This window comes from Syngnathus scovelli, chromosome 17 (assembly GCF_024217435.2).
Source record: "Syngnathus scovelli strain Florida chromosome 17, RoL_Ssco_1.2, whole genome shotgun sequence".
In the NCBI taxonomy this organism is placed as follows: Eukaryota; Metazoa; Chordata; class Actinopteri; order Syngnathiformes; family Syngnathidae; genus Syngnathus; species Syngnathus scovelli.
In genome coordinates this window covers 4,903,483-4,929,676 of record NC_090863.1, presented here as the reverse complement: position 1 = coordinate 4,929,676, position 26,194 = coordinate 4,903,483, and the positions used below count along the sequence as shown (strand labels likewise).

General features: G+C 45.0%; 1 protein-coding gene across 6 annotated transcripts in view; it reads left to right on the top strand.

Annotated features, from left to right (window-relative positions):
* Positions 1–296: 296 nt before the first annotated feature.
* The window catches only part of dpp6b (dipeptidyl-peptidase 6b), a 36,785-nt gene continuing 10,887 nt past the window's right edge, over positions 297–26,194 (top strand). The window contains exons 1-2 of one of the 6 annotated variants that reach the window (XM_049746383.2): positions 297–674; positions 816–930. In XM_049746383.2, coding sequence (XP_049602340.1) covers positions 874–930 — 57 coding nt within the window. In that variant the 5' untranslated portion in view covers positions 297–674; positions 816–873. Of the gene's footprint in view, positions 675–815; positions 931–7,948; positions 8,497–14,403; positions 14,990–19,920; positions 21,032–26,194 lie in introns of those variants that run through there. The other 5 variants (XM_049746385.2, XM_049746381.2, XM_049746382.2 and 2 more) reach the window with 5 other exon arrangements.

Here is a 26,194-nt window from a genome sequence, read left to right as displayed (position 1 = left end):
TGTCTCTGTGTGCCCTGCGATTGGCTGGCAACCGGTTCAGGGTGTCCCCCGCCTACTGCCCGATGACGGCTGGGATAGGCTCCAGCACGCCCGCGACCCCCGTGGGGACTAAGCGGTTCAGAAAATGGATGGATGGATGGATTCCCCCTCAATTGATCAGTCAGTAAAGGACCCGTTCTTGGCATGAAAAGGAATAGTGCTGAGGGCTCAGGTAACAACCAATCACAGCTTAGCTTGCGAACATCACATGACTAAACCCGGAAAACAGGTAAGTCCTAATTGGTACTTCGCTGTGCTCTGAGCAACTGTGACGTCTGTGATTTTCAGTCGACGCCAAGTCGCAAAATGCCTTTTTAAAGGTATTAATTGAATTATTAATTGAAAAATCCAGTCGAAAATTAATCAAAAAGCAATGAAGATCGACAAAATATTACTTTTAGCCTACTTTGCGGTGCTGTTGTAGCACCAGCGTCGGATGCATATTGTTTTCAAGTATAACTAAAGCCCCACAGAGCAATAGGGACTGTTTCCAACTCCCAAATTCAATGAAATTTCTCGAGCCAGTCCGCAGTGGTTATACAAAAAGAGAGAGCGAGGGAGAGCTAGCGAGCAAGGGAGAGGAGGAACAGCAGGAGCACGTTGAGAATCTGCAGAAGCGATATCGAGTGCTACAGGTGTGCAGCATTTCATCGAATCCCATTGCGGCGTTTACAACTTGCATCCACTTCGAAGGAGGCAGAAGCGCGTCCATTCAGCCGGACCAAGTGAGTGTGATTGCAGAAGACGGAACCGTAACACTCCTACTGCGCTTGCAGACAACGTGCAAAGGGGACAAGTTGCCTTCGGTTGTTCACTTACACACTCTGCGGGAAGATGAACTCGTCTGCGGGTGCGAGCAACTACCGCCGGACGTCCATCAAGGGGGAAAAGGTAAGGTCTTGTTTTTTGTCACTCGTTAAAGCACAATAAATTGCTACTCTCGTGTCATGTTGTCCTCATTTGCTAGTTTCCTTAACATTTCTCCTCTGCCCTGGCTTTAACATTTTCTAGATTTGGACAAAATTCACAGTAGAAGTTCTCCTAGTGTTCTACTCGTTGCAATACCTCGTGAGCATAAAATGAATCAAGTCAACGTGACCCTCTGACGAAACCATATTGTGGCCCACAATTTTATCAAAAGTGTCCAGTTTGTCTTTGTTTGTTGCCAGTCCAGGGTGCACCTTGTGGCCCTCGTGATGGATGACGAATGTCTATAGAAAATGGATGACTGGGTGAGGTGGAAAAATTTGTTCAAATTGGAGCTTTGTGGACATCCAATTAAATGTATCCGCTAATGAGCTAGCCTTACATCTTTGTCCTAATTGATCACAAATGTTGCTTGTGTGCATCTGCTAGATTGTGTAATGCCGATTTAAGATGAGCAGATTTCTCCCCTCGGTGGAAAAATATGAACTGCATTCTTTTCTTTCATGTCGTCACGGCCCAGTAATAGCACTCCCACAATGCCGCTTGCAAGAAAGACCCAAAGTTCACTTGAATTACTCAGACAGACACGTCAATTGTTGGCTTCAATAAAGAAAGAAAAGAAAATGCGTCGGCGCATGAAGCTCTTCTCTTTGTTGAAGTTAAATCATCGCAAGCCCGTCTGCATCCCCAGGGCACGTCGGCCTACAAATTGCTTTGACTTCATGCCTTCCTCCGAGTTATCCTGAGTTCATACTCAGGTATGCGTAAAAAAAAAAAAAAATCCATCAATCAATTTTCTACCTCTTATCCTCACTCCTATGCGGAAGACTCTCCCGGCTGACTTTAATTTCACACCCTTTGCTGTCATATGGCCAAGTAGAGTTCATTTAGGTGTTTTTTGGTCAGAAATGCCACCTTCTCTTGTTTAGTGCCTGTTTAGATGCATCCGATCGTTGTGTTATTTTGCCCTCTGCTGGAGGCTCGCAAACAGAGCCATTAGTCATCTGCGACACTGCAACCACAATGTTGGCTTCCAAATCGAGCTTATTAAAGTTTAGTCAAATTCACAGAGGAATCAAATATGAAGGAGCTGGAAGTCTTTGTCCTTTTTAAAGGGCAAAAAAGAGGATGTTTGGAGTGACAGACATGATTGTGCAAAGCTTAGATGTTAGATGGTGAGCTGCTATGGTGCAGGTTTTGTTGCTTTCATAAGATGTTACCGACGCCTCTGCCGTGATGACGCCTTTCTTGATGCGTTGCTGTGGAAATGTTCCCCAAGTGGATTCTCTTCCCCGCCATCATACAAATGTGGCGCACATTTTGCAAACTAGACGAGATGTGGGAGTTTAACTTTTATGTTTGTCCCCCGGTAGTTCATGCCCAGGAAATCTGAGCCTATAAGCACCAGCGGGCTAAATACTTTCCAATCAAAATATATTTTATGCTGTTTTGTACTGCTTTAATGTTCTTTAAGAACATCAGTGGTTGCTGTCTTCCCACCTTTTTGTTGTATTTCCTCATCAGTTCAATTAGCCTCAGCAAAGTTTCATGGATATTGGTGATGTCATTTTTGCAGTATCTGAGGCAATATAATTTATTGCCATTGATTAACACTGAGAACTAGTCATTTGTTAAGGCACGTTGATTTATTCGGTGGCCTCGTGGTTACCTCATGTTTTGATTTCATTTACCTCGATGCAAGCATCACGATAAAAGATCTCGGGCTATAGGCTTATGTTGACAACCAAACATCCAAGTAACAGAAGCTAACCCCAGTAATGCTGTTAGCATGCTAATCCTCACAAACATGGTAACACCTTTTGGTTTTGAGATGTAAACGAAGTGAATTGCGGTGCCCAAATTTAGAAGGACTGGATTTCAGGCAGATAACACAATCATTTGTTTAATTCACACTCGGCCGGTGCTCACGCTCTCCAGCGGCGCAGCTATCGGTACACGAGCTAGTAAAAGGACAGTGTTTCATGACGCCACTTGAAGCCAGCTAAAAAGTCAAAGTGAACAGATAAACTTTTGGACAACACAATTTGTATGCAGCCAGGATGGAAGAAAAGTCTTTGAAATACATTGTGTATTCATGTAGCAAGCTGTGTGTTTTTCACCACCCCGCCATTGAATGGCCTGTTTAAAATGTTTGTATTGCTGCTCGGCATTCTCATTAGCGCCTGCAAAATGACTTTCAATTTCCTGATATGTGCACACCCGCCTACAAACCCACACTATATTCAATGCATGCACGGCTTGATAGCATCTGTTTATTCTTGCCAATGAGCGTACTTAGAGCGATAAAGCTGTGGCGCACAATAGCACATTGTTCACTCAAATGAAATTTGGACACACGGGAGGGTGAGCCCGCTCGGAAGGGACCGCCGTACCACTGGAGACACGGGTCATTTGTCTGCGCTAACTGCCACTCTTGGCCTCTCTGGGGAGGCCTCTCCTGTAGACGGGAAGCATTTTTTCCCGCAATGGGGAGGCGGGTCGCCGAGAATCCCCCTCCGGTCTGGCGGGCTTTGTCCGTAGCTGCCACCTGTGACACGTTAGCTGAAAGCGCCCCGCCTGCGCTTAAACACAGCTACAGATAAAAGCCGTATCTCATAACTGCACGTAACGCCGCTTACGGCTATGACGGCTTTTTTTGATTTCTCAAGCGTGTCTTGGACACGTTCACTGCACCTTGGCCTCAAAGCGGAGCTGCTTCGGCGGGCCGAGACGCATACCAAGTGCAGCAAGGCGGGGGAACTTTGGCCCCCTCAGGGGAGATGTGCTGGCGGAGAACGCTTCGGGCCGTCGAGTCGTTTTGGCAAGGGACGTGGCACCGCGGTTTGAAGGACGGGCTCAGAGCCGCAAGAAGGACACTGAAAGGTTTTAGTGGCACCGAGGGGGACGGAAAGTGGAGTCCGACAGTGGAACCAATGCACGTCTGAATCACTGTGCATGTATTCATGATCGTCTCATGCATTATTCCAATTGTGGCTTTTGATATCCCCTGAAAAATCATCTTTCATTTTTTAGTTCAGCTCAATTGCAAACAGAGCACGGTGTAACATCTAAAATTCTTTGGACTTCATTACGTTAGTATAAATAAGCATATTTGGCAGGGTCGTAAATTGGTGGAATTTTTTTTGCCAGTCGCAAACTGTTCTAATTGGTTCTTGTCAACTCCTCCCACAAAATCACTTCTTATTGATCTCACCTCTAGTAAACATAATTGTGTTGAATAATACAATCACAGTTGCATATGCGCCGTTGATGCTTTTTGAGCAACTCATTTTCATAACATGTTCATTCAACACTTTTTTTTTGGTGCCAAATCAGCAAGCGGCAAATGGGGGAAATTAGAACACGATCAAGCCGAGAATCGCTGTAGATAAGTAGCGAACAAAATTCAAGGCTCATTGTGCATCATGACTTTCCCATCAGGCAGAAACGGCATGTGTGGTATTAGTGACCTTTTGTACTAATTATACTCGCTGACTTCCTGTGAGCTATCGGCGCTGGTAATCACGCAAGTATATGTCAGGGTGGTAAAATGTGACAAAAATCTCGTGTTAGTGGACTTTGTTTAAAGGACCGCGGGGAAATGTCATGGCACAAAATCAGCTTGTTAATTGTACGGGCTGCCTGGCTGCCGTTACAAGCGCGACGTCTGGTTTCAACTGAAAGGCCTTTTTTTTTTATTCCGCTCTTCACTTGCTGTAGAGCAATTAGTCTCGCTGATAGAAGCTTGTCTCCTGCGGAGCGCATGCAAAGATGAACTTTATTTTACCTTTGTGTCGCCACTGGATGACTTCATTTAAAGGACCCCAAAAAAATAAAGCAAACATTGGCCACTATTTCATAGTTCTGGATGTAAACTTAATATCAGCACTAAAAATACTATTCTAAAGTTTGGAAGGGAAGACAGATGTGAAGGAGTCGTCCAAATCAGTGCCTGTCCAAATCCACAGGAAAGTATAAATACGTCGGTCACATAGGCATTGCTGTTCCGATCGATGTTTGTTTCCAGCTCACATTTATCGTTTTGGATTGTAAACGCCCGTGTGTTCTACTCACCATTCTCTAATTGAGTTACCTCATCCAATGGAGTAAAGTCTTCATGAGAGCGAGCCTGGGGGGGGGCGGGTTTCGAGGCAGGGTGGAACCAAGGGCAAGGAAGAGGAGAGGTGTCAGAAGCACCCGAAGCGAGAAGAACCCCCCCACACACATTGCTACGTCTTACATATAACCCCCCCCTCATTCCTTTGCGGAGGTGCGCTGTGAGAGGAAGACACCTGCTTGTTTGGGACCCCTCCCCGAGGTCTCCCCTCCCCCTCCCTCACTAGAGCTGAAGTGAAAGTTCTCAACGCTTAAGCGTAGCAGACCATGTCCGTTTTCATCGCCACGCAGCTGAATGTAGACATCGGCACCACCTCCAGACGGGTAAGGGCTACTTGAGCATGCATGGCACGGATTTTTTTTGGGGGGTGGGGGGGAGGTCGAGGGATTGATGTGGCGGGCTGTTGGGGCAGCTAGCTACTGGCTGTGCATGATAGCAAAAGAGGAGGAAGAAAGGAGTGCTGGCCACTGATTATGTTCTCTGCAGACTAATATTTTCATATTAGGTTCTTTTTTTCCAACCCCTCCAATGAATTTCTTATGCTTCTGCCACATATGCCGCACAGAATTACTGATAACAATGTCAGCCAAAACCAGACATAGTTCCAAGTTGTTATTTGCTGTAATTGTGATTTTTGTAAGGACGGTGCTGGAGTGCAATATTGGGAAAATATTTCTTGGCACACTTGGTTTATTGTGTCATCCTCCATATACCACAAACAAACATCTAAAACAGCAATTGATTTTTCTTTCTAGGCCCCTTTAATTTATAATCTTCAATTAAACATAACCAAGCCTTAATGCCATTTAAAAAAAAAATATGGAAAAAAATGTAATATTCTGATAAATATTTTTTAGAGAAAAGAAATCCTTCACTTAATGAATAATGAATAAATAAATGAATGCGAAATGACATCTGCCTTTTGTTTCCCAGCAAATCAGGACTTGAGTCATGTGTCTTGCCCTTCAGGGTCCTCGCTCCTCAATTTGAGAACCCCTCATCCAGAAGTTAGCTTTCTACTCGCTTTACTATCAGTAATGTCATTTATGATCATTTTCAGGAGAGATTATCTTCATTGCATTCCATGACTGTCCGCCTGATGGCAGCTCAAAGATGATTTAAAATGCAATGCATTGTTCACAACAGCAGATGTACACGCACGTGCACGTGCACACGCAAGATGATAAGCCATAAATAAGGAAGCATGTTGCTGCGCTTGACTTAGCTTGGCATCCAGGGACATCATTAGTGTTCAACCGGTGTCGCTCAGCAAATGGTTGAAAATGTAATTATGGCTATAACCAAATGCAATCCATTTTCTTATCGAGCGGGGTGATGTTGGGAGGAAATGAGGTATTACTGCAACCTCTCCAAATGTTTGATGGACTGATCTTGTGTTTTTTTTCCTTTTTTTCCTTTTACCCACCCCTTCTGCCCAATTAATTTGTGTTAGTTGGTGTGTATGTGTGTGTGAAGCAAGCTGATGGCAGCAACTTGAGGTTGCACATTTGAGTGCTTGTCTAAATGCGTCGTACTTTTAGCCATCTGACCACAGCTTGCGCAATAACGATGAAATTGGCTCGAACGGTCATTCCAGTGGAGGTGTTGAGATATTTCTGTTCACAAGTTTTCCAAGAAAGCAAACTTGTTCCATGTCATCCGTCGTCGAGGGAAGTGATTTCCCTCCGGTGCTTCTTGTGTACAACAACATCTGTGCCTCTTCAGCTAACTAAATTGTCTCGTCGCTTGGTTGCTAACGTGCCAATAACAAAAGTAAATCAGGTTGTCGCAGTGTGTCGGAAAAAGTTTTTACCTCGGAACTTTTTACTTTGGAGCTGTCGTTGGGTTTATATACAATCTCAAATTGTGGGCTCTATTTTTGCAAGCTTTATTTTTTGAGGGAACCTACTTACGTTATCTGTCCCCACACTGCTTCCTATACCTCCATTCGAGATGTGAGTGCGTCACATTTAAAGGGAATGAGAGGAGCCGCTTTGATTGGTGACAAATGCAGTCGTTGTGTTCACGCCCACGATGGCGCAAACTGCCCTTTTTCAATGCGCTGGCTTGTAAAATTGAACGTCTGTGCCACTGTGACGCTTCCATGGGTAATCCAACGGTATTTCCCGAGGGCGTGCCGACCCAGGAAAATCATTTATTAAGTGGTGAGACAGATGACGACGGGGACCCGTAAGAGCCTTTCTGGGAGAGCAATCCAGAAAATTATATGTCCAACTTTTGAAAGAATCTTCCAACTTTTGCACTCCGTCTTTATGACAGATGAATGAGGATGGTGAGCAGCGAGACTCAGCAGGAGACATTACGATATATCCCAGCTTTGAACCACCACGGCTCCTGTGAAAATGACCCATTTTGCACAGACGCATCGAGATAGCTCCAACACGTGCTCGGCAGAACGACAGATTTGAAGTCGTAGTCCTCGTCGGAATTGGAGCTGGTCCGCCAGCCGTGAAATCATCTGCAATGGAGTGTGTGAGATACGTTCGCTCGTGGACTCCAAATGACTTCAGCCGGGAGACACGAGATGGGAAAGTGCAGATGTTCAGAGAAAAAGAGATCAGCTAGATAAGCGGGAGCTCCAGTTTGTGCCGACAAAGCGTTCCCCTACACTTTCTAGCCTTTGTACAAATGAAGATCTTTATGGATGGAAGCGTGGGGAGCGTGTCCTTAAAGTAGAGTGCTACAGAGAGGCACTCAAGTTCCGTTTGGGGACCACGCAACCAAATAGTTGGGCGACAATATAATACCACCATGAAACAAAATGCAATCAGTGATTTATTTTTTAAACGAAGATGATTTGAGGGATGGCGCTCTGCGTGGTCGCTGATTCATTACGGACCACTTGACACGCGTCACGCGTGTGGCAGGCAGCCTCTGTGCGTGCGTCCTTGCGTGAGCTCGACATCTTCATTGTGATGACCACGGAGAAAACGTTGACGTGATTGCAAAGTGGGCGCCTCCGCTCCCGTCTCTTGCCTGCCTGCCTGGCAAATGACATCGTGGACGCGGAAGGGGAGGGGAGGGGAGAAAAGCAACGTGGTGTGCATGCAGACGAGGACGAGGACGCGCAGCCTCTTGGACAAAAGCTGAAGAGAAGAGTCGAGATTGCACGCACATAACGGTGCCGCGGGAATCGAGCGCTCTGTTGTGCCCTCGCTCGCATCATGGCTTCCTTGTACCAGAGATTCTCCGGCAAGATCAACACCGCCAATTCCTTCCCGCAGCCACCCGAGGCCAGCCGCCTGCTCGGCGCCCAGCCGGTGGACGAGGAGAGCAAGACCCCCGGGACCCAGCCCCCGCTGGATGCGAGGCTGCTGCATATCCAGTGCCGCAGGAAATGCACGCGGGACGACGAGGATGTAAGATTTGATGGAACTTACAAGTCGGGCACTGTGAGTGAGCGAGCGTACTTCAGACTCGCGTTGCAGGCTATTTATTCTTGCTCTTGAGAATTTGCGAGTTTTCATTCTATTTTTTTTTCTTCACGACTTTTGAGTGGTAGTGTTTGCAGAGATGCATGCTGACAGTTTTGGCAGGCTGCTTTTGCAGGCAGCTTTTTCCTCCCTCTCTGGGGCGATTGCAGTTGAAAAGCCACGATGCAGCAATGCAACACATGGCTGTGCTTAATTGAACTTGTTCTTTTGCCAAATGTGCGTGTGGCTGCATAAAGAGCAGGTAATCTAATTTTCCCACATCTGCTTCACAGCCAAATGTTCTGGGTTCGAATCGATGCTTCTCTCCTGGCTTTTTCCTTCCACGAATTGAAATTGTGATTTTTGAATTGTGAATCTTGTCAGTGGAACCTCGATACCGTTTCTCCCCCGAACAATTCAAGCACAACATTTTAGTGTAAAAGTTTTTTTATTACACAAACCATCTTGGCATGCATTAGTGGATGGATCTACTGTATAGTTTGTTTTTGTTTTTTTTTAAAAACAATATTACCTTCATTGGATGTCAGGTTAAATGTTTTGGAGCTTTAAGTGAGAGTTCCTCTGCAGGTTTTTTTTTTTTCCAAAAATCCCCATCAGCCCCACCTTAAATGGTGTGCTAAGATTTAGGTCACGTCACAGCTTAGCTTGCTGCTTGTATTTGAACCGGGATAAGACAACACTGTTCTCTATTTCTGTTTCAAGGCAACAAAGGGTTAACCAAGTCTGCTTCCTTTGGCAGTATGACAGCTTTGCATAGTTAATGCCTTTTGCTGGCATGCTTTAATTCATTAGCAGCAATGAGCAAACACAGTCACACTGACCTGCATGTGTTAGATGACTAATTCATTTGTTCCAAGTGGCCCGTGAAAGAGAAGCAGCAGCAGCAGCGCAGGCTTATAAATCTCCATCGGTGACCTGACCCACAAGACGATAAATGGACTGTAATGGTTTCAAAATCCTGCCTGCTGATGGAAGACAAATGTGATGTTGAATCATTGTGGAAAATTGAAAATCTCTTCTCCGCTTCTGAATGTGAGCTCCGTGTTGTGAACTTGAGCCTTTCTGTGAGCTTGCAGATGATTATTGTGCTAATCTGACTTTGTAGTCTCTCCCCCGCATTTTATAAGCATCTTCTCCTGCTTGAATGGAAAAAAACAAATCCAAGCAAGTAGTGGCTTTGATTCATTGGCGCCAACAGGTTGCATCAAGATCGTGGAAAGAGCTCTTGATGGGCCGGGCTCCTTGGCCGTTCTCCCTGATTCATCCTCAAAATGGCCGCCAAGGCGCAGATATTCCTCTGCATTATTGATGTCTGGCAGCGAGCCGGTGCTGGCCGTCAACACCGCGTCGGTCGGCTTCCTGCAGCGCCTGTTTAATGAGGCGCGTCATTGCAAAGAAATCCCAACAATTGACCTCAGTGTTGGTTGCGCCGTTTGGCGATGCCGCGTTAACCTTGAGTTCACCTTTGCCCCCTAAATGGAGTCGAGCTAGAGCATGAAATTGCTTGAACCCACTTGGTGACCCATAAAAACTCAGACTGCTTCCTGTGCTCAAAGTTTGCTGTTTGTTTGCTGAGCCTGAATTGAACACCTGCATGTTTTTAAATCTGCTTTTAGGTCTTTGTGTTGGAGCATTCATTGATTAAGTGTGCACTGCATGTTGGGCAGCTGATTGGCGTCACAGAGCTGTTGTGGGGGGGGGGGGGGTGCTCAGCGGCATTTCTTTTCACTTTTCTCTTTCCCCGGAAATAGCAAGCCTGCATGTGATTGATTGTTGTGTGCAGAAAGGTGGAACATGGTGACATTTAAATAGCGGGGATGCGACAGTGCTGTGCTCTACACTTACAAACATTTCAGTTGCTGTTTTCTTTAACCTATTGATAACATGTGAAGTATGTTTTTTGATGATTTAAAACAGTTCCGAGGTGGCTTAATAGAATAACTTCCACATCTCAAAGTACACACGGAAGAGGAAAAACATTAGTGCACAATTAACATTCATTGATCACATTGTGGTCCAAGTCGAAGGCTTTTGCGCCGCAGGTGCGTTACCATGACGACTAGGCATGTGATGAGGCAAAGGTTGCTCAGTGTTGCTAAGGTAAAAAAAAATTTGCTGACAGCGACTAGCAGACTTAAACTTAAATTCAAAGATGAACCAAAGTATCCAATCTATTTAAACAACTTATTTACTATAGTCGGCCATCGCTATTTGTGAGCGTTTGGGATCGGCCTGGCACACAAATGACCAAAATTTGCGTTTCATTGAAAAAAAAAAAAAATCCTATAAAATATCCCCCAAAGGCTGATAAATATTCTATACGTGTGTGACACCATTAAATCAACAACTCTGTCATGTCTGCCATCTAGTGGTGAATGGGGATATTACAACTGCAGTATCTCTCCAAAGCAGTGACAGCAGAAACGTATTTGGGTGTATGACAGCTTAGCTGTCAGGAAGGATAGCTTCATCCCTCCAGGCCTCTCTTAAAGCTCCTAATTGTGATTTCAGATATTCTGCAAGTGTGACGAGGTGCCGTCTTTTCCTAGACTAGAGCAAGATTTGAGAAGGCGAGTTTACGCTGCTTTTCATCTGGCAGCCAAATAGTTTGTTGCGCTCTCGACATCTTTCAGGTTATCTTCTCATGGCCGGAAGCCATCAACTGCCATCCTCCAATTGAACTTTGCTTAGATTTCACGCTGCTTTGCTACCTTTTACTGTCAAATCCCGCGGCTGCTCAATGTCTCCTCCTGTGAGGATTTGGGAGTTGAGACGGAACAAATCAAGCATTCCGTGTCTTCAGGTGGCACATTATATGCACGTTGGCCTCGATAAAAACAACAACTACAAAAGATCAAGCCTGCTGCTTGTTGAGAAGAGCTCGACAACGTGCTGGGTGATGTCTCCCCTGACGCCTGTTTGGGCTCTGGAGAGTGTTGTCGTTGGTTGGATTACAAATCGTGCGGCTCAAAGGGCATCGGAATCGAACGATTCCACTCTGCCGAGATGTAAATTTAAAGCGTGAGGTGGGAATTTTGGCACAATTGAGAGGAATAAATCGTTTTTTTGTTATCCCCCAAATTGCTGGCTTTGCAATTTGAAAATTGCATTCTCCTGGAATTGAATTTGATGAATTGCTCAAGCCTTTACCAAGCTACGCCCGCTGTGTGCCGGCCGGCGGGCTTGCTGACATTTGTTTTGGCTGAAAAGGAGGCGAACGGCACTATCTTCACATTTCAAAGCAGTGTGGAAAATGACTTGAATTGAAAATCCGGCCCACCGCTGTTAGCAGGAAATGAACATCTATTAAGGTGCTTAAAAGGACATCTAAGTTGGTCGCTGACAAGCCCCGCCCCTTATGTTCCTCCACGTTGCCATGGCTGCAAAGGTGGAGGGAGCGAGGCTGAGAGATGGCAACACACTCACAGGGACACACAAAAGAACACACACGCAGACACACCCCGGTAGTTGTGGCTGCCATCTGGAGATGACGTAAGCCTGTCGTTGCAGGCTGCCTACCGTCCACCCAGCCTGACGGCATATTTCCAAGACAAATGATCAATCCGACGGCTGGTGACAGCGGCTGTGTGTCAAGGTGGACAGAATGAGTCGCTATCGATCCACCTACCTTCCTCTGTTCCCACAGGGCATAGCAACAGGTCACCCAGGCCCCCTGCCATTAATGCTAAAGCCACGTTTTTCAGCGCTGTCACTTGTGGTGTCTGCCTCCTTCCTGTATGATCCCCCATGACAGTGAATATTAATCAGAGCTGAAAATAAAGCATACTGAAGTTCATCCGTAGGTGTCATTTGACATCATCTTCACATCCATGCAATCTGTATTGTGCTGAATTATTTATGTAGTAAAAAAAAAAAACAGGTATTCTTAATTCACAAGAATTTGTATTTGTGTTTACATCCTGAAATTGCCCATCATAGGAGATTCAATTATTTACCAGCTGTAAGATGTTTTGTTTTTAAACCAAGTATATTATCATTATTATTATTATTATTATTATTATTATTGTAGTCCTCTGAGATATCCTTGCACAGCTCCCCAAGGAAAAAAAACCCTCCTAGCTCTGTCATCTCTTCAAAAAACGTGATGCAATTTTAAAAACGTGCACAGTAACCAATTGACCAATTAGTGTTTTTTTTTTTTTTTTTTTTTTACAATGGAGTCTTTTTTCTTTTTTTGCTAAGGCGAGCAAGCATCTGCTGTTATGACAGTGCCTCACCCAGAGGGCAACATCATCCTCATTCGCTGATTGCCGATTACAATTACTCTTCCCTTTTTTGGGTGAAGAATAAGTGATATTGCGTCGTGGGAGGCCGTCACGACGTTTCTTGATGCACATTTCAGCAACCAGATGCCAAAATCGACTTCTGAGAAGAGAATTTTTTTTGTTTTTGAGGAAATGCGCTCAAGCATTCCCTTTGCTGCCTCTGCTTAAAATGGAATTCTCATCTTTTATTCCCTTGAAGGCGTAAACATTGTGTTTAAAAGAACATTCCTTCCTTCCTCCTCAAAGACAGCCATCTGGAGAATAATTATTAATAATGAAAGTGGAACTTTAAAGCCGGTGCAGGGGAATTTTTTTTGTCAGCAAGAATTAGAGCGGCAGAAGCCAACAGCCGTTCCTCCCGAGTCCTCTCGCTGTCTTTTTCTTGGCTGAGATCAGGCACCACTAATCTGTTGTGTCACACGGGCGCATTTTCTTATCGACTCCGCCATGATCCAGCGGCGACACGGTTCTGACGCACACAAAAAAATACAGAAACACGCGCACACACTTGAAGTGGACAAGGTCGTCTTAAATTCCTTGGGGATGCAATGTTTAGTGAGGGAGCATATGATGAATGTTTATCAGCGAAGAAGCTTTGTAGAATAGGTTTCATTTTGCGCACCCAAAAAAAAAAGAGAAATAGTCAGTCATAACAAAGAAGCCTTTTAAAAGTGAAAACCATGTTGGATGCACACCTGCTGCTATTTGTTTGCTTTTTCTTCTCGTTTGTCACGACTCAGTTTGCACCCTTCTGTGCGCTCCCGGCACATCATCGTCATCATTTCCAGGCTCAATGAGGATTCCGTGTGAGATTCCGGAAGATTGCTTTTCCCTGAGCCGAGAGTGAATGGCTGGCGCGAGATGAAGTCGAGCGTGTGACCCTCACATCGATGTTGGGAGTTGATCATCATCATTCTTGGGTGGAGAAACTTACGGAGGGAGGTGCAGTGTTGGGGGGCTGGCGTCGCACTATTGAGCGAGCGACTTCTCCGGAGCTGGCAGCTTGTCAAAGCATTCCCCTCGACAAAGCTCAATCGTGCTGATTGATGTTCACCGGCGACACGTATTGCTGGCTGCATCATTAGAATGGAGATTTAGTTTGATGCCACTTTGCCGGAATGCCTCCGACAAAGTTAGCCTCGCTGGATTCCATTTTGACGCTGACCCGGAAGAATGACGTTTTAGCTGCTTATTCGTTAAGTCGATCGACAGCTGTCGGTGGATGACCTTTGTGTGTTATGTAACCCGGGCCTGCCGGCGAGGCCTAAACGCTATCCGACGCCGATTTCCAACCGCAAACTATTTCCTAAAATTCTCTTCATTTTTCGAACGCGCAATAGAAAATCCACAGATGGATTTTTGTCAGTCCAAGAATGAGGTACCCCTGTAATTAGAATGCAACTTGGGTAATTGGAATTCTATACGCTAGCCTTATCTCCAAATAGATTATTTCCTCTAATGGGTGCCCCAATTAGTCGCAAGGTGTCTCATCCACTTAGGACAAATTAAGCCTAGCTTTTCTTATCGGAGGGGTGGGGGGTGGGGGGGTTTTAACTCCTTGGCTCACCAAAAGTGACGCATGTCAGTTTGTGCAGTCTTGCCACATATTCCTTCAAACTTCAATATGGTGGCTTTTGCATTATGGACGCAGAAGAAAAGAAATGAATTGATCCTATGGAGGCCCAATTGGGACCATCAGAGTGCTGATGTGCAAATCTCTTGTGACTGAGCAAGATTGTGCCACTTGACCTTTGACTCGCTCGGCCCAACTTCTGACTTGACTGGACTAGAGATCAGGAGTAGTCTTGTCTGACTCTACTTTGTAGACTGTTTCTAAATGAGCCCAGCCTATTAACAGCTATGAGCGTTTGCTCATGTCTGTTTCCATCACTCCGATCCGATAATGTGTATCGTTAATTCCCAAGAAGTGATGACGGAGATTATTCTCACTCAGGACTGAGGTGTGTCATTTTTCTTTTTTTTTTTTTACCACCAGGTAGTTATTCTTCATCGCTTTCTCTCTCTCTCGCTCTCTCGCTCGCTCGCTCACTCTTTGCATCCTCATCACTCGTCCACTCGCTCTCCGTGTTGTTGCGACGCTCTCACTCAGCCACTCCGGCAAAATGAACGGCCGAAAATTGTCCCGAGTGGAGAAAATATGGAAGGTGAGTGCTTGAATGACTTGTTTTCAACTCCATCCCGCGTGTTGCTTCTCGAGTGACCCGTTGTCGAGCTGTTTTCAACACTTGAGGACCCCCTGTTCCCCCCCCCCACGTCGTTCGTTCGTTTTGAAGTAGTGACAAAATTATAAGCACTTGAGTTAACAGTCATTGTTGCGTAATAGACTTGTAAAATCATTGTCCATCATTGTGACAAATATAGTCAAAAGTAACTGCGTGTGATTAAATATCATTAGACTTTTATAGCGGCTGTTTCTCACTCAATTTCTTTGATTTGTTGCTGTGCGCCTGAATGGAAAGTATCTTTTATGAAGGTTTTCTCCTCATTACCTTACATGACTCGTGCGGTAAGATGAGGCAAAAACACGGATGGACTGACTGCGCAGGAAAAAAAAAAAAAAAAAACACCTTAATGGACTTTACTTGAAGTCTGTGGTTAAGCACTGTCTGCACTGTAGTGCACAGAGTGCCTCAGCATTCCTGTCGTGCATTGTTAGCTTTTTTAGATGGATGCATATTTAATAAGCCCCGCCCTCATCGAAAAGTGATCGAAAGTGTTCTTGGGGACATCGGTACGAAAATTCATTTGAAAAACAACACGAGGGCTCCGTTCATTGACCGTATTTTCATTAAGTGCATGAAAAAAAGACTTCCTGCAATTCTGCAGAGTACAACTAAAGTAAAACGTTTTTTTTTTGTAGCCAGATAGAAATCACGCTGAGGACATGAAATTTTGCCTGTCAATCTCAGCCCATACTCCTGCACAGGTTGCCGCTGTATCTAAAACCCAAACATTCTTATCAGCAGAGGTGGGCGGGCGGGTGGTGTTGGAGTAAGTGGATTAGGCCAGAAGATAGCCAGCACTATCAGACTTGTGCGCTGTCAGCGCCGCGTCAGTCTCGCAGGAGATGCCGATGCAGTTTTGTAAGCCGTATGTCAAAGCCTATGCATATTTCATGCTTCGCTCCCTGCGCCGCCGTGTGGACCCGAGCAACTCAGAGATTAGTATCAGCGGAAACTGATCAAAGCTTCTTTGATTCTTTCTATATTTTCCTTCGAAGTCACATAAAACTTAGTTGGGTTGTGAAAATATGAGTCACTGAAATGATTAATAATTGCGAACGACAAAGTACGACATGAAGCTCCTCTACCTGCTTCAACATAGTTCCTTGGCACCATGACGCCACAAGAGGGCGCTCCACTAATATTGATGCAAATGATTTCTATGAATGAATAAATAAGTACCATATTTTCCGGACTATAAGGCGCACCGGACTATAAGGCGTACCTTCAATGAATGGCCCATTTTAAAACTTTGTCCTTATATAAGGCGCACCAGACTATAAGGCGCACCATTAATGCATCATGTCAGATTTTTAATCCAAATCAAATCATTCTCCATTTTATCTTTTTTATTTGCACTTCAGATGCAACAAATTACTTTATAATCACAAAATAATGATCCATAGTCTTTTTGATTTATTCTTCATAGTCTTCAGCGGGCCACTTATGATTGATTTCATGACACAATGCTTCGGGGCAGTTTAAATTTAGGAATTTGGTCCATATATAAGGCGCACCGGACTATAAGGCGCACTTTTTGAGAAAATGTTAGGTTTTTAGGTGCGCCTTATAGTCCAGAAAATACGGTAAGTGAATCCAGAAGTAGCCAGTTGCAAATATGTGCATTCCATCTGCATCATAATGATCCCGGCTACCAAAATGCACGTTGGGTGCTTTCACATTGTTTTTAGCTTAGCGGCTTGAAAATCAATTCCATTTGGCGACCACATACAACACGCAGTCCCTATTGTTGAGTCGTTTGAGTGCGGCCGTATACGTCGCGCGTATTAAACGCTTATGATGAGAGCGAGCGAGCGAGCGAGCAGTAGTAATTAAAGACGCTCTCGGCGCCAAGGCCTCCGTCGGCTGCGCGAGTCCTTGGAGATGAAGAGTCGCTTGATGACGGAAAGCTTTTCAGTCCCAGCTGAACGGAGCAACATCGGTTCACATCCTTTTCCAGGCATTTTCTTTTCATCACGCCCTGGTGGCTTTCAGAGGAATAGAATAGTCCTGAATTATTAATTATCCTAACCTTGAATGTAATTAATGATCCCGTCCTGCTAATGTAATATATTGTAGATTGCTATTAATTCCGTCTTCAATGGCGGATATGAAATACACATCGAGATCTCTTTTATTCCCTCGTATGAAGCTTCTAATGCAGTAGATGGATTTGCAAATGGGTGGATGTGCAGTATGCTGACTAAGGGCAGCTCTGTGTTTTTTAAGAGCGCGTTCGTGCTTCACCTAATGAGCAACTTTACTGCCTTATCATTGATTTTATGTTCCATCTGCGGGGCTTTATTTCTTGACTGATAGCCAGCCCACCGCAATCAAGGAAGACAATTTAATGGAAGCATCCAACAAGAGATATTCTTTTGCGTTTGTGACAAAGGGAAGGGTGAATTATCACAACAAACGTCTGGCAACTTTGTTTACGCAGGATTAAATAGATCACTTTGCTCACTTTAAAGCACATTAAAGCCAAAGTAATACTTTGTCTTTCGCAAAATCTTGGAGAGCAGACGAGCCCGACTAAAACTACATTTTGAAATTGAAAAAACTGTTGGAGATATATCAGATTCTGACAGTAAGTGGTACGCAATACCCGTGTCGCTGAGGAGGACTGACTGCATGTCAGACTTGATTTGCCTTAAGTATCGGTGATTGTTATCAGCCGTTTCCACGAGTTTTGATACCGCAAATAAGGCAGTTAGCCTGGGTTTCGCTTTTCGCCCAACTGAGACACATTTTGACTTTCAAGTACACCAGCCATCCGATGTGTCCGGTTGAAACCTTTTATACGCCGTGATTTACAGCGGCAGTTCCGCAGAGCAAGAGAATCCATCCATGTTAAATGGTGCGAGTGCAGGTGCAGGACCGACAGCAGGGGCACGGGACAGGGGCCGCTGGAATCGAGCAGCTGGCCAACACAAACGGCTGATTCCCAAATCTGCAGGCCGTTGATGGATGAGAAAAGTCTTGGTGAATGTGACTTGAGTGTGCCTGGGAGAAAATGCATCTGAAAATGCAGACAAGGGCCTGACACAACAACATGGCCGCATTAACACGACGAGAACACGTGCGGTCAGAATAAAACAGCAGACAACGACTTCCCGTCAGGCCTTATTGGGTTTAACCGATAACGATCCATGTTCTGGTCTTTGTCGGCTCCTCTCGTCTGCGTCGATCATTTTCCCCATCAGTCAGACATGAGTGGCAGGGTGGAATGAAGAATGATGTAGGTCTGTGAGTGGCCACTAGAGGGGGCAAGCATGCAGTTTGTGATATTGTCTCGTCTTTTTTTTGTCTTATCTGTCTCAGCATGTGGAAGTGTCCATGTTTTAGTAGCGCACTGCATCATACTGAAAGCTGTTTTTGTTTGTTTGCACATTCATCAACCAGTTGTTAGGTTGGGGGTTGGAATCCAGGCGCTGGCCCTCCTGAGTGGAGACTGCATGGGCCTCTCTTTTGTGGGTTGCCACATTGGAAAAACATGCATTGTATCGCTAGCTTAAAGACTTTAAATTGTAGTGTCTAACCCAGCTAACTTTATCTCAGAGAGACCCTTGGCTGGGCCATTTTATTTTTTAAATTCAATATTCATGACCTCTAAAAATAGTCAAGATTAGATGGGCTTGGCAGATGCAAAATTTGTTGTCATCATTTGCTTGATTGATTGAACCATCTCAGTGATTGGTTATCGTTTTTTGTCTTTTTAACTTGCCGATCGATGATCGGCTTCACAATCCTGATGGTGTTCAGCTTTGTCGAGCTGTTGTGATTTTTATGTATTTATGTCCTCTTTCAATGACTTCGTAATGAACTATAGAATTGATGCTGCACTTAGGCTTTCACAAATGAATGAATCATTTCCTTGCCGTGTTTAAAAAAAAAAAAGAAAAAATCATCTAATGATGCCCCTTCTGAGAGCACTAATGGTGCTAATGGGCATTGGCGTAACGAGGGAATCTTTTCCGTGCTGCGTTCCGCTTGCCGCTGCCTCTCCTCCACAATCTTGCTTGGTTCCATCTCACCCCGCAGACGATTGCTTTGAAAGGCCAGCGGCTGTGCCCTGCTTCTATTCTTCCTGTGTGTGTTTGTGTGTGCGTGCATGTGTGTGCAAATAGCCTGTGCTAACAAGAAGGCCTTGCGTGTGCACAGAGTGACGTGACAGACACGCGGAGAAGATAGCGCTTCGGCGCTAACAATGTTTTGTTAGTAGCAGCAGCAGCAACTATTTCCGCCGTATGTGGGAGGACAGTAAAGAGTGGCTCTTGAGAAGCAGGCTTGCAGCAGCGGCAGGCAGCTTCGCTTTGTTTTACAAGCAAACACAACACAGCCAATCTCATTCTTTTCTCCACTGATAATATGCAAATTCTGCCTTTTACTGTCACTGGGAATTGGGTTAGGAACGGCGAGATCTCTCCGTCGGCGATACCTGGAAGGATTTTGTTTTTGTTGCACCGATTCTTGTCTCGGTCGGCTCGGTAATGGTCTGAAATCGTGAGGGGGAGTTGATCCACACCGACAAGCTCATTTAGAGCCGTCAGATGGAGCTTGCAGATTGAACCGGACGTGTGACAAATTCATGAGAAAATAAATAAATAGCCCTGACACGGCAATTTGGAATGGAAAGCCAGCGTGCGATCATATCTGAATATTTTCCAACGATAGCGATCAGGCCTCTGAGCATAAAAGAACAACTAAGTGACCTTTCGCTAACCCCCCCTCCCCTTAGTAACGGTTGCCAGGTTAGACAAAATGATGCTTCCATTGTCTGCACTACACTCAGTAGTGGCAAAGCATGTTGTTCTGCTTACAAAAAAAAATAACTCCCACTCTCCAAAAAAAAAAAAAACCTTACTTGCAACAACAAAACTCTCACTGTCAGCCAGAAAATGCTTACAATTACCTGACACGGAATAAAAACTCACCAAAGAAGCTTTTACTCACGGCCCAAAAATCTTCCAGTCTCACCTTTCACCTGCATAAAATGTACACACTCACTAAAAATACAAAATAATTCTTCACACCAAGAAACCACTTACTCCATAAAAAAAAATCTCTCATGCACAAATAAATTTTAAAAAATACAAAATAATTCTTCACAGCAAGAAACCACTTACTCCATAAAAAAAATCTCTCATGCACAAATAAATTTCATACCCACCTAAAAACAAAAAAATCTGTCTCACTCACAACAAAGTCTTTAATCACAGAAAATTAAACTCACATTTTTTCCCCTAAAAACATGACAGCACTCACACCAAAAAACATATTTTTTTAAGATGCGAGGTGAAATTAATTGGAATCATTTGCACAAAGCCCACAAGGTAAGGGCTAATAAGAGATGCCATATGAGCCAAAATTAACATTGATAATAAAAAACCTTTTCCCACTCATCCCAAAAACTTTGAGCAACCCCCCCCCAAAAAACTCCCACAAATAAAAAACCTTGTTTTAGTCCATTGCATAAAATGGCACTAACAGTAATCATCTCCTGTCTATTTAGTCTCCTCTGACATTTCCTCCCAGATCCATTCGCATGCTCTCACATATATGGAAAGTAATTAGGCGTGTGTGTGTGTGTTGGGTGAGAAGAGCCCATTGATTGTGCTGCAGAGGTAAAGCTCCCTCCCTCCCTCCCTCCCTCCCTCCCTCACCCATGGCATCGCATCAGCTGCCGTGTGCGCCCATGGTCGTCATTATTTTAGCAAATCACCAGATATCCTTGAACACTCCGGCTTGCTCGCCACCTCCTCCCCCTCCCCTCCCCATCGCTCTAGCCGGCCTGCCTCTCTCGCTCCGTATCTGTGTAGTCTTCATTATTCCGCACCTGTCAGCAGCGGACGGACGGAAGCCGCACGCTAGTCCCTTCCTCCCCTCCGTTCTTCTTTTGCGCCCATGACTTCTGCCAAAGACGGCAGCGGGCCGGCCAAAGGTGCTCAGCAGCCGGAGCAGGTAGGACCTACCGTGCTTCGGTGCTCTTCAGATATTTAACACCGGGGTCAGGGCGCTCGTGGAAGACGTGCAACTTGGAATTGAATATTTCATGAAGTTGTCGTAAGCCCAGCTGAAGCTCGGCTCTCAAGCTTTAGATTTCAGAGACCTCATCAGATTTTGGAGGACGTGGAATGAGGGTGGAGGCAAACACGGTGGGTGTTAAATGATGGGATGTGTTGCGGGTGTCGATGGCGATGCCGACGCTGCCACTCCATGTTGTGACGCGCACACACAAGTGAGATAGAAAATGTCATCGCTCGGCTATGAAGAGCTGGAGTCTAATCAAATTAAAAATGATTTTGTCAACAGCTTGATTGTCAGGCAGCAGGTGTCGGGATATTTTCAAGGTCTGTGAGCGTGAAACTGCAATGCACGTGCATCAGGGACGACACGCTACCAAAGTTTATCGTCCATGACGGCGAGGAGGGGTTGATCCCAACATTTGTACGTGTTCATTTTTTGGAATATATCTACTGTCGTCTTTGTTCCCCGCCATCACATTGCGTCTCGCTTGCAAATTTCGAAGCACCACAGTACAGTTTTCAACATATTCTACAAAATATTTGGCGAGGATGTGTGGAAACGGAGGCCCTCCCACCGATGTCTGTCTTCATTTGTCGGACAGCCTTGGCTTCTTTCCTCCGCTGCCGGCTTGTTACAAGCCTGTTGCATCTCAGGGAATGAATGAATTATCTCGCCCCCGCCGCCGCCACGCTGACCTCGCTAACACCAACTCGCGAAAGGGGCTTCCTCTCAAATGATGCCGAGATATCATTTGGCCTTGAATGCATCGCATTACTGTGTGCTTCTTGAATCCCAAATACATACAAGGAAGGCAATAAGCAGACAAGACAAAGTCAAACGTCTTGATGAGTGGACTTGTTATGGGCCTCAGATGAAGCTCCGGGCTTGATTGTGATACATTGAAGGCAATCTGCAGTGAAAGAGCCTACCAAAAAAAAAAAAAAAAATTCACTCCCTCTACTACCTTCACCCGAATCAGGGGACGGTCACATTCTAGCATCAGTGATTTAGACGCAAACACAAATCAGCAGAGTGAATGAAACATTATCTCACCCTTAGTTGGCCTCTGCTGACTCATGGGCATTGATTTAAACCTTCACATGACTCCACTGGCCACCACCCGCCATTATTTTACCTTTGCAGTCATGTCACATCTTCCTTTGGCTCTACTTTTGATTTTCAGCGGCTGTCCGCGGTCATCTGGAGAACATTCCATATCTGCCGCAACAAATCTCCACAAAGTTCAAGTTAATGGAGCACACACGCACGCAAGCGCATCGGGCCCTCGAACGGCCGACGTTACCTTTGACCTCATCTACTCGGTCGCAGTGGTCTGAGGGTAGATGTCCTTTTCAAATCAATAGGCAATTACCTCTGCTAACCTATCACGTCGATAGGACTCGTTCTTGCTTTGATGAAGAACAAAAAAACTACTTTTGAATTGATTGCTTGCAATTTGTCTAAACAGTGATTAAACAGCCACTTTGTCACTTGAGTGATTTTAATGCTTTAATATGCGATGTGGTGCAGATGTGAAGCCAAATGTTCATTTCCCGCTGAGGAATTACACATTTTTCGTGATATTTTCATTTTGAAATAGAACGAATGTTCTTTTGCATGAAAGGAAACAAAAGTTAGTTCAAGAACTTATTTCGGGGGCAAGCATCCATCCATCTATTCATAATGCAGGCTTGGGAGAGCATGAAAACGTTGAGTAAAATTGATCAGTGATTAAATGTCGCCTTTGTAACATAGTCTGCATTTGGTGATTAATTTACCTTCCCTTCAGCTAGCGAACGTTGGAAGAAAAGGCTGAGTTACTTCCTGCTGAGTCAATCGTGACTAAATCAATGGCTTTTTCTAAAGATTCCAAAAGTGCTGGGAGAAATCACTTTTGAGAGCTATTTCACATTTTTACGTTCCTCTCGCCTACGATGGGAATGATGTGTTATTCTTTTGCTTTGTTTTGTACAAAGGAAACTAGGCCACAAAGAAGCCTGTAAATTGCACACTGATGTTTTGTACTTTTCCTTCTTTTCATTCGCCACAAAAGTCACCTTGTTGTCAGGCGTACAACGAAAATGTCAGCGTGTTTCTTTTTTTTTTGTGACTTCACATTGATTTTCTGACGCTGCTGGTTAGTATTGACTATTTGGGTCTCTGAGGCTATTGTTCATTTTTATAGCGGCTAATTGTCTTTGTTTGCAATTTTAACGGCCAAGCAAAGAGCATGTGTTGTCTTTTTAAAGTCATCAATAACATTTCATTTTGATGCTGTTGTTGAACAAGAAGCTGACACTTTTGTACCGATTAACAAGACAATAATATATACACGCTGTGTTTTTGGAACAAAGCGAAATAAAGGCAGCCGAGTCCAAATGATGGATGGGAACTAAAGTTAAATAATTCAGCGGCAAGTGAAATGTGATAATAGGACGAAGGGTAAGTCGCATGAATCATTGAGCATTATTTTGACTTATGCTCTTGTCTTATCAGCTGCAGCGACTATTGCCGCAATCGGACAAAACAAGCACAGAAGGGAGGAAGTGTCGCCTCATTATTTTCCACCTGCAACAGCGCCAATGATTTTGTGTCCAGGGAAGGACAAGCACGGTCGCCCAGGCCGGGCCGGGCCTGCACAACAGCTCCCTTTCCTTCACTCCACGAGTGACTTGATTGTCCAATCAGTGTTTGGACTCGGCGAGTGCTGCTGCTTGTTTTGTTTTTTTTCCGCTTCACTTTGTTTCCAGCTGCCACTATGGCAAACCGGCGCCAAGCTGTTTGGCTGCAAAGCCGGTCAACAAGTCGGCATAGAAATGTGCTCGAGCAAGTTTAATTGTTACTCTCTAGAAAAAAAGAAAAGAAAAGTGATCTGGTTATCTGTGATTGGCTGGCCTCCATTTCAAACTATTTACTAGGGCTGCGTGATGATGGCCGAAATGATAATCCCATCCATCCATCCATCCATCCATCCATCCATCCATCCATCCATCCATCCATCCATCCATCCATCCATCCATCCATCCATCCATCCATCCATCCATCCATCCATCCATCCATCCATCCATCCATCCATCCATCCATCCATCCATCCATCCATCCATCCATCCATCCATCCATCCATCCATCCATCCATCCATCCATCCATCCATCCATCCATCCATCCATCCATCCATCCATCCATCCATCCATCCATCCATCCATCCATCCATCCATATGTAACTTCTAATCTAATTTCATGACTTTTAAACAAAAGTAACTAAAGACATTTTTCCACATCAGATTTTGGGTGCGAGTCAATTAGCCGTGCATGTCCCACAGTTGCATCCAAATATGTCCCTTGGCTCGCCTGGGGCGTCTAACAATTCCTCGGCGGTGGACGGGCTGTATAGACGAGAGCTGTGGAAGCCAACCAGCATAAATTCTTAATGCCCTCTCATGAGCGGCCATGATTTATTGATGCCGCGCCAGAGGAAAAGTTTACCCTCGCGCCCGTCCGAAGGCCGACGCTTCAACTTCTGTTTTTTGCTCCGAGTCTCGGATCCTGTTTCCGGTGTCCGATGTCAAGTTGAAGCCCGTGGGCTAACACGCGTGCCACGCGCTTTAACATGCCATCATTTCTTGCTTATTATTCCTGTACACTTTACCGGACTGCGGATTTGATCCCAGTCGGTGCTGGAGTTGGTTCCCTTGGCAACCAGGTGCTGAGATCAAGAAAGATCCATTTCACACTTCAGCTGCGAGCAGAGACAAAGAGATGCTTAGACAAAGCGAAAGTGGGAGGCAGAGCGGATTAGGGAGAGTGGAAGGAAGCTTGACCGGAAAAAGAGCCTTGGCTCTTCCAACGCACGTTTCCAAGTGACGGGAAAATTGTTGCAAATGGATTTGGAGATAAAGTAACCCTCGTGCACAACAGTGAGCTAATGTGAAGCTTTTGGAGCTAGCGTGTCAAAATGTGCGTGGATACGGTTACACTTATTGACAACCGTGCCGAAACGGAGCATTGCGATCAAAGTCGGCCAAGGACGGATTCTCGGAACCGTCAACGGCAAACATCAGCTTGCGGAAACCCCACCGATGAATGACGCAAGCTCATGAATCTCTGCTCATTGCTCCTCTCCAAAATCTTTTTTTTAAATGGCCATCGTGAAGGTTTCCACCTCCTTCCATGTGATCAGGCTCATAGGGCCAATTAGTCACGGAGGTGGGGGAGCGCAACCGGAACAAAATATTTACTCACACACGCCTCCAAGCCTGCAGGGCTTCACTGCAGAGAGTCACAAATACAGCTGTCACACCTATGTGTGTGTGTGTCAGGCTGATGCACTCCACCGGTGCATTAAAATGCCCTCAGAGTGATGGAACAGGACCTTTAATGGAGGACGGCCGTCACTTCATTCTGTTGCTCTATTTGGGAACTCAGGCAGCAATATCTTCAGCAGATATCATATAACTGAGGCAGGTGAATGAATATCTTGCCAGTGCAACGTGCGAGTGTAAATCATGGACCTCGCTGCAATAAATCATCTTATTGACGGGCCCGCTGTTTTCTGCGTGTACTCGCTGTTTTTGTTATTGATTTGCAGTCGTATACACACACAAACTTGTGCACACAAAGTAATGGAGGTGTTCAAGTGCAGTTATTTTGTTTTATAAGAGCTTAACTGTTGTTCTGTGGCCCAGTGGCACTCTTTTTTTTTTTTTTATCTGCAGTATGATTCCAAGTACTTGACACACAAAAGGAGGAATGTTGACTTTGAATGGCTTGTATTCAAATCGTTGGCCAACCTGTGAAATGAAAGGATCAATTAAATATGTTGTTACCGGCCTCAACGTGCCCGTTAGCTTCATAGCTACATAATAACCGTTTCTCAGGCCATGTTGCTCGAAGACTTGCTCTTTTCAAGCAGCAAACCCAAAATGTTCCAGAATTAGCACCGACTCGGATCCGCACGTTCAGCGGCTTGGTGTCAAAGTGCTGCTGCCTCCAAGAGTGGAAACGCTGGGTTGCCTTAGAACTGGCTACCGATCGCCTCATTTCAACATTCTTGGGCTCCCTCGATTGCCATAGTAACAAAAGCTCGTGGACTTCAGAAG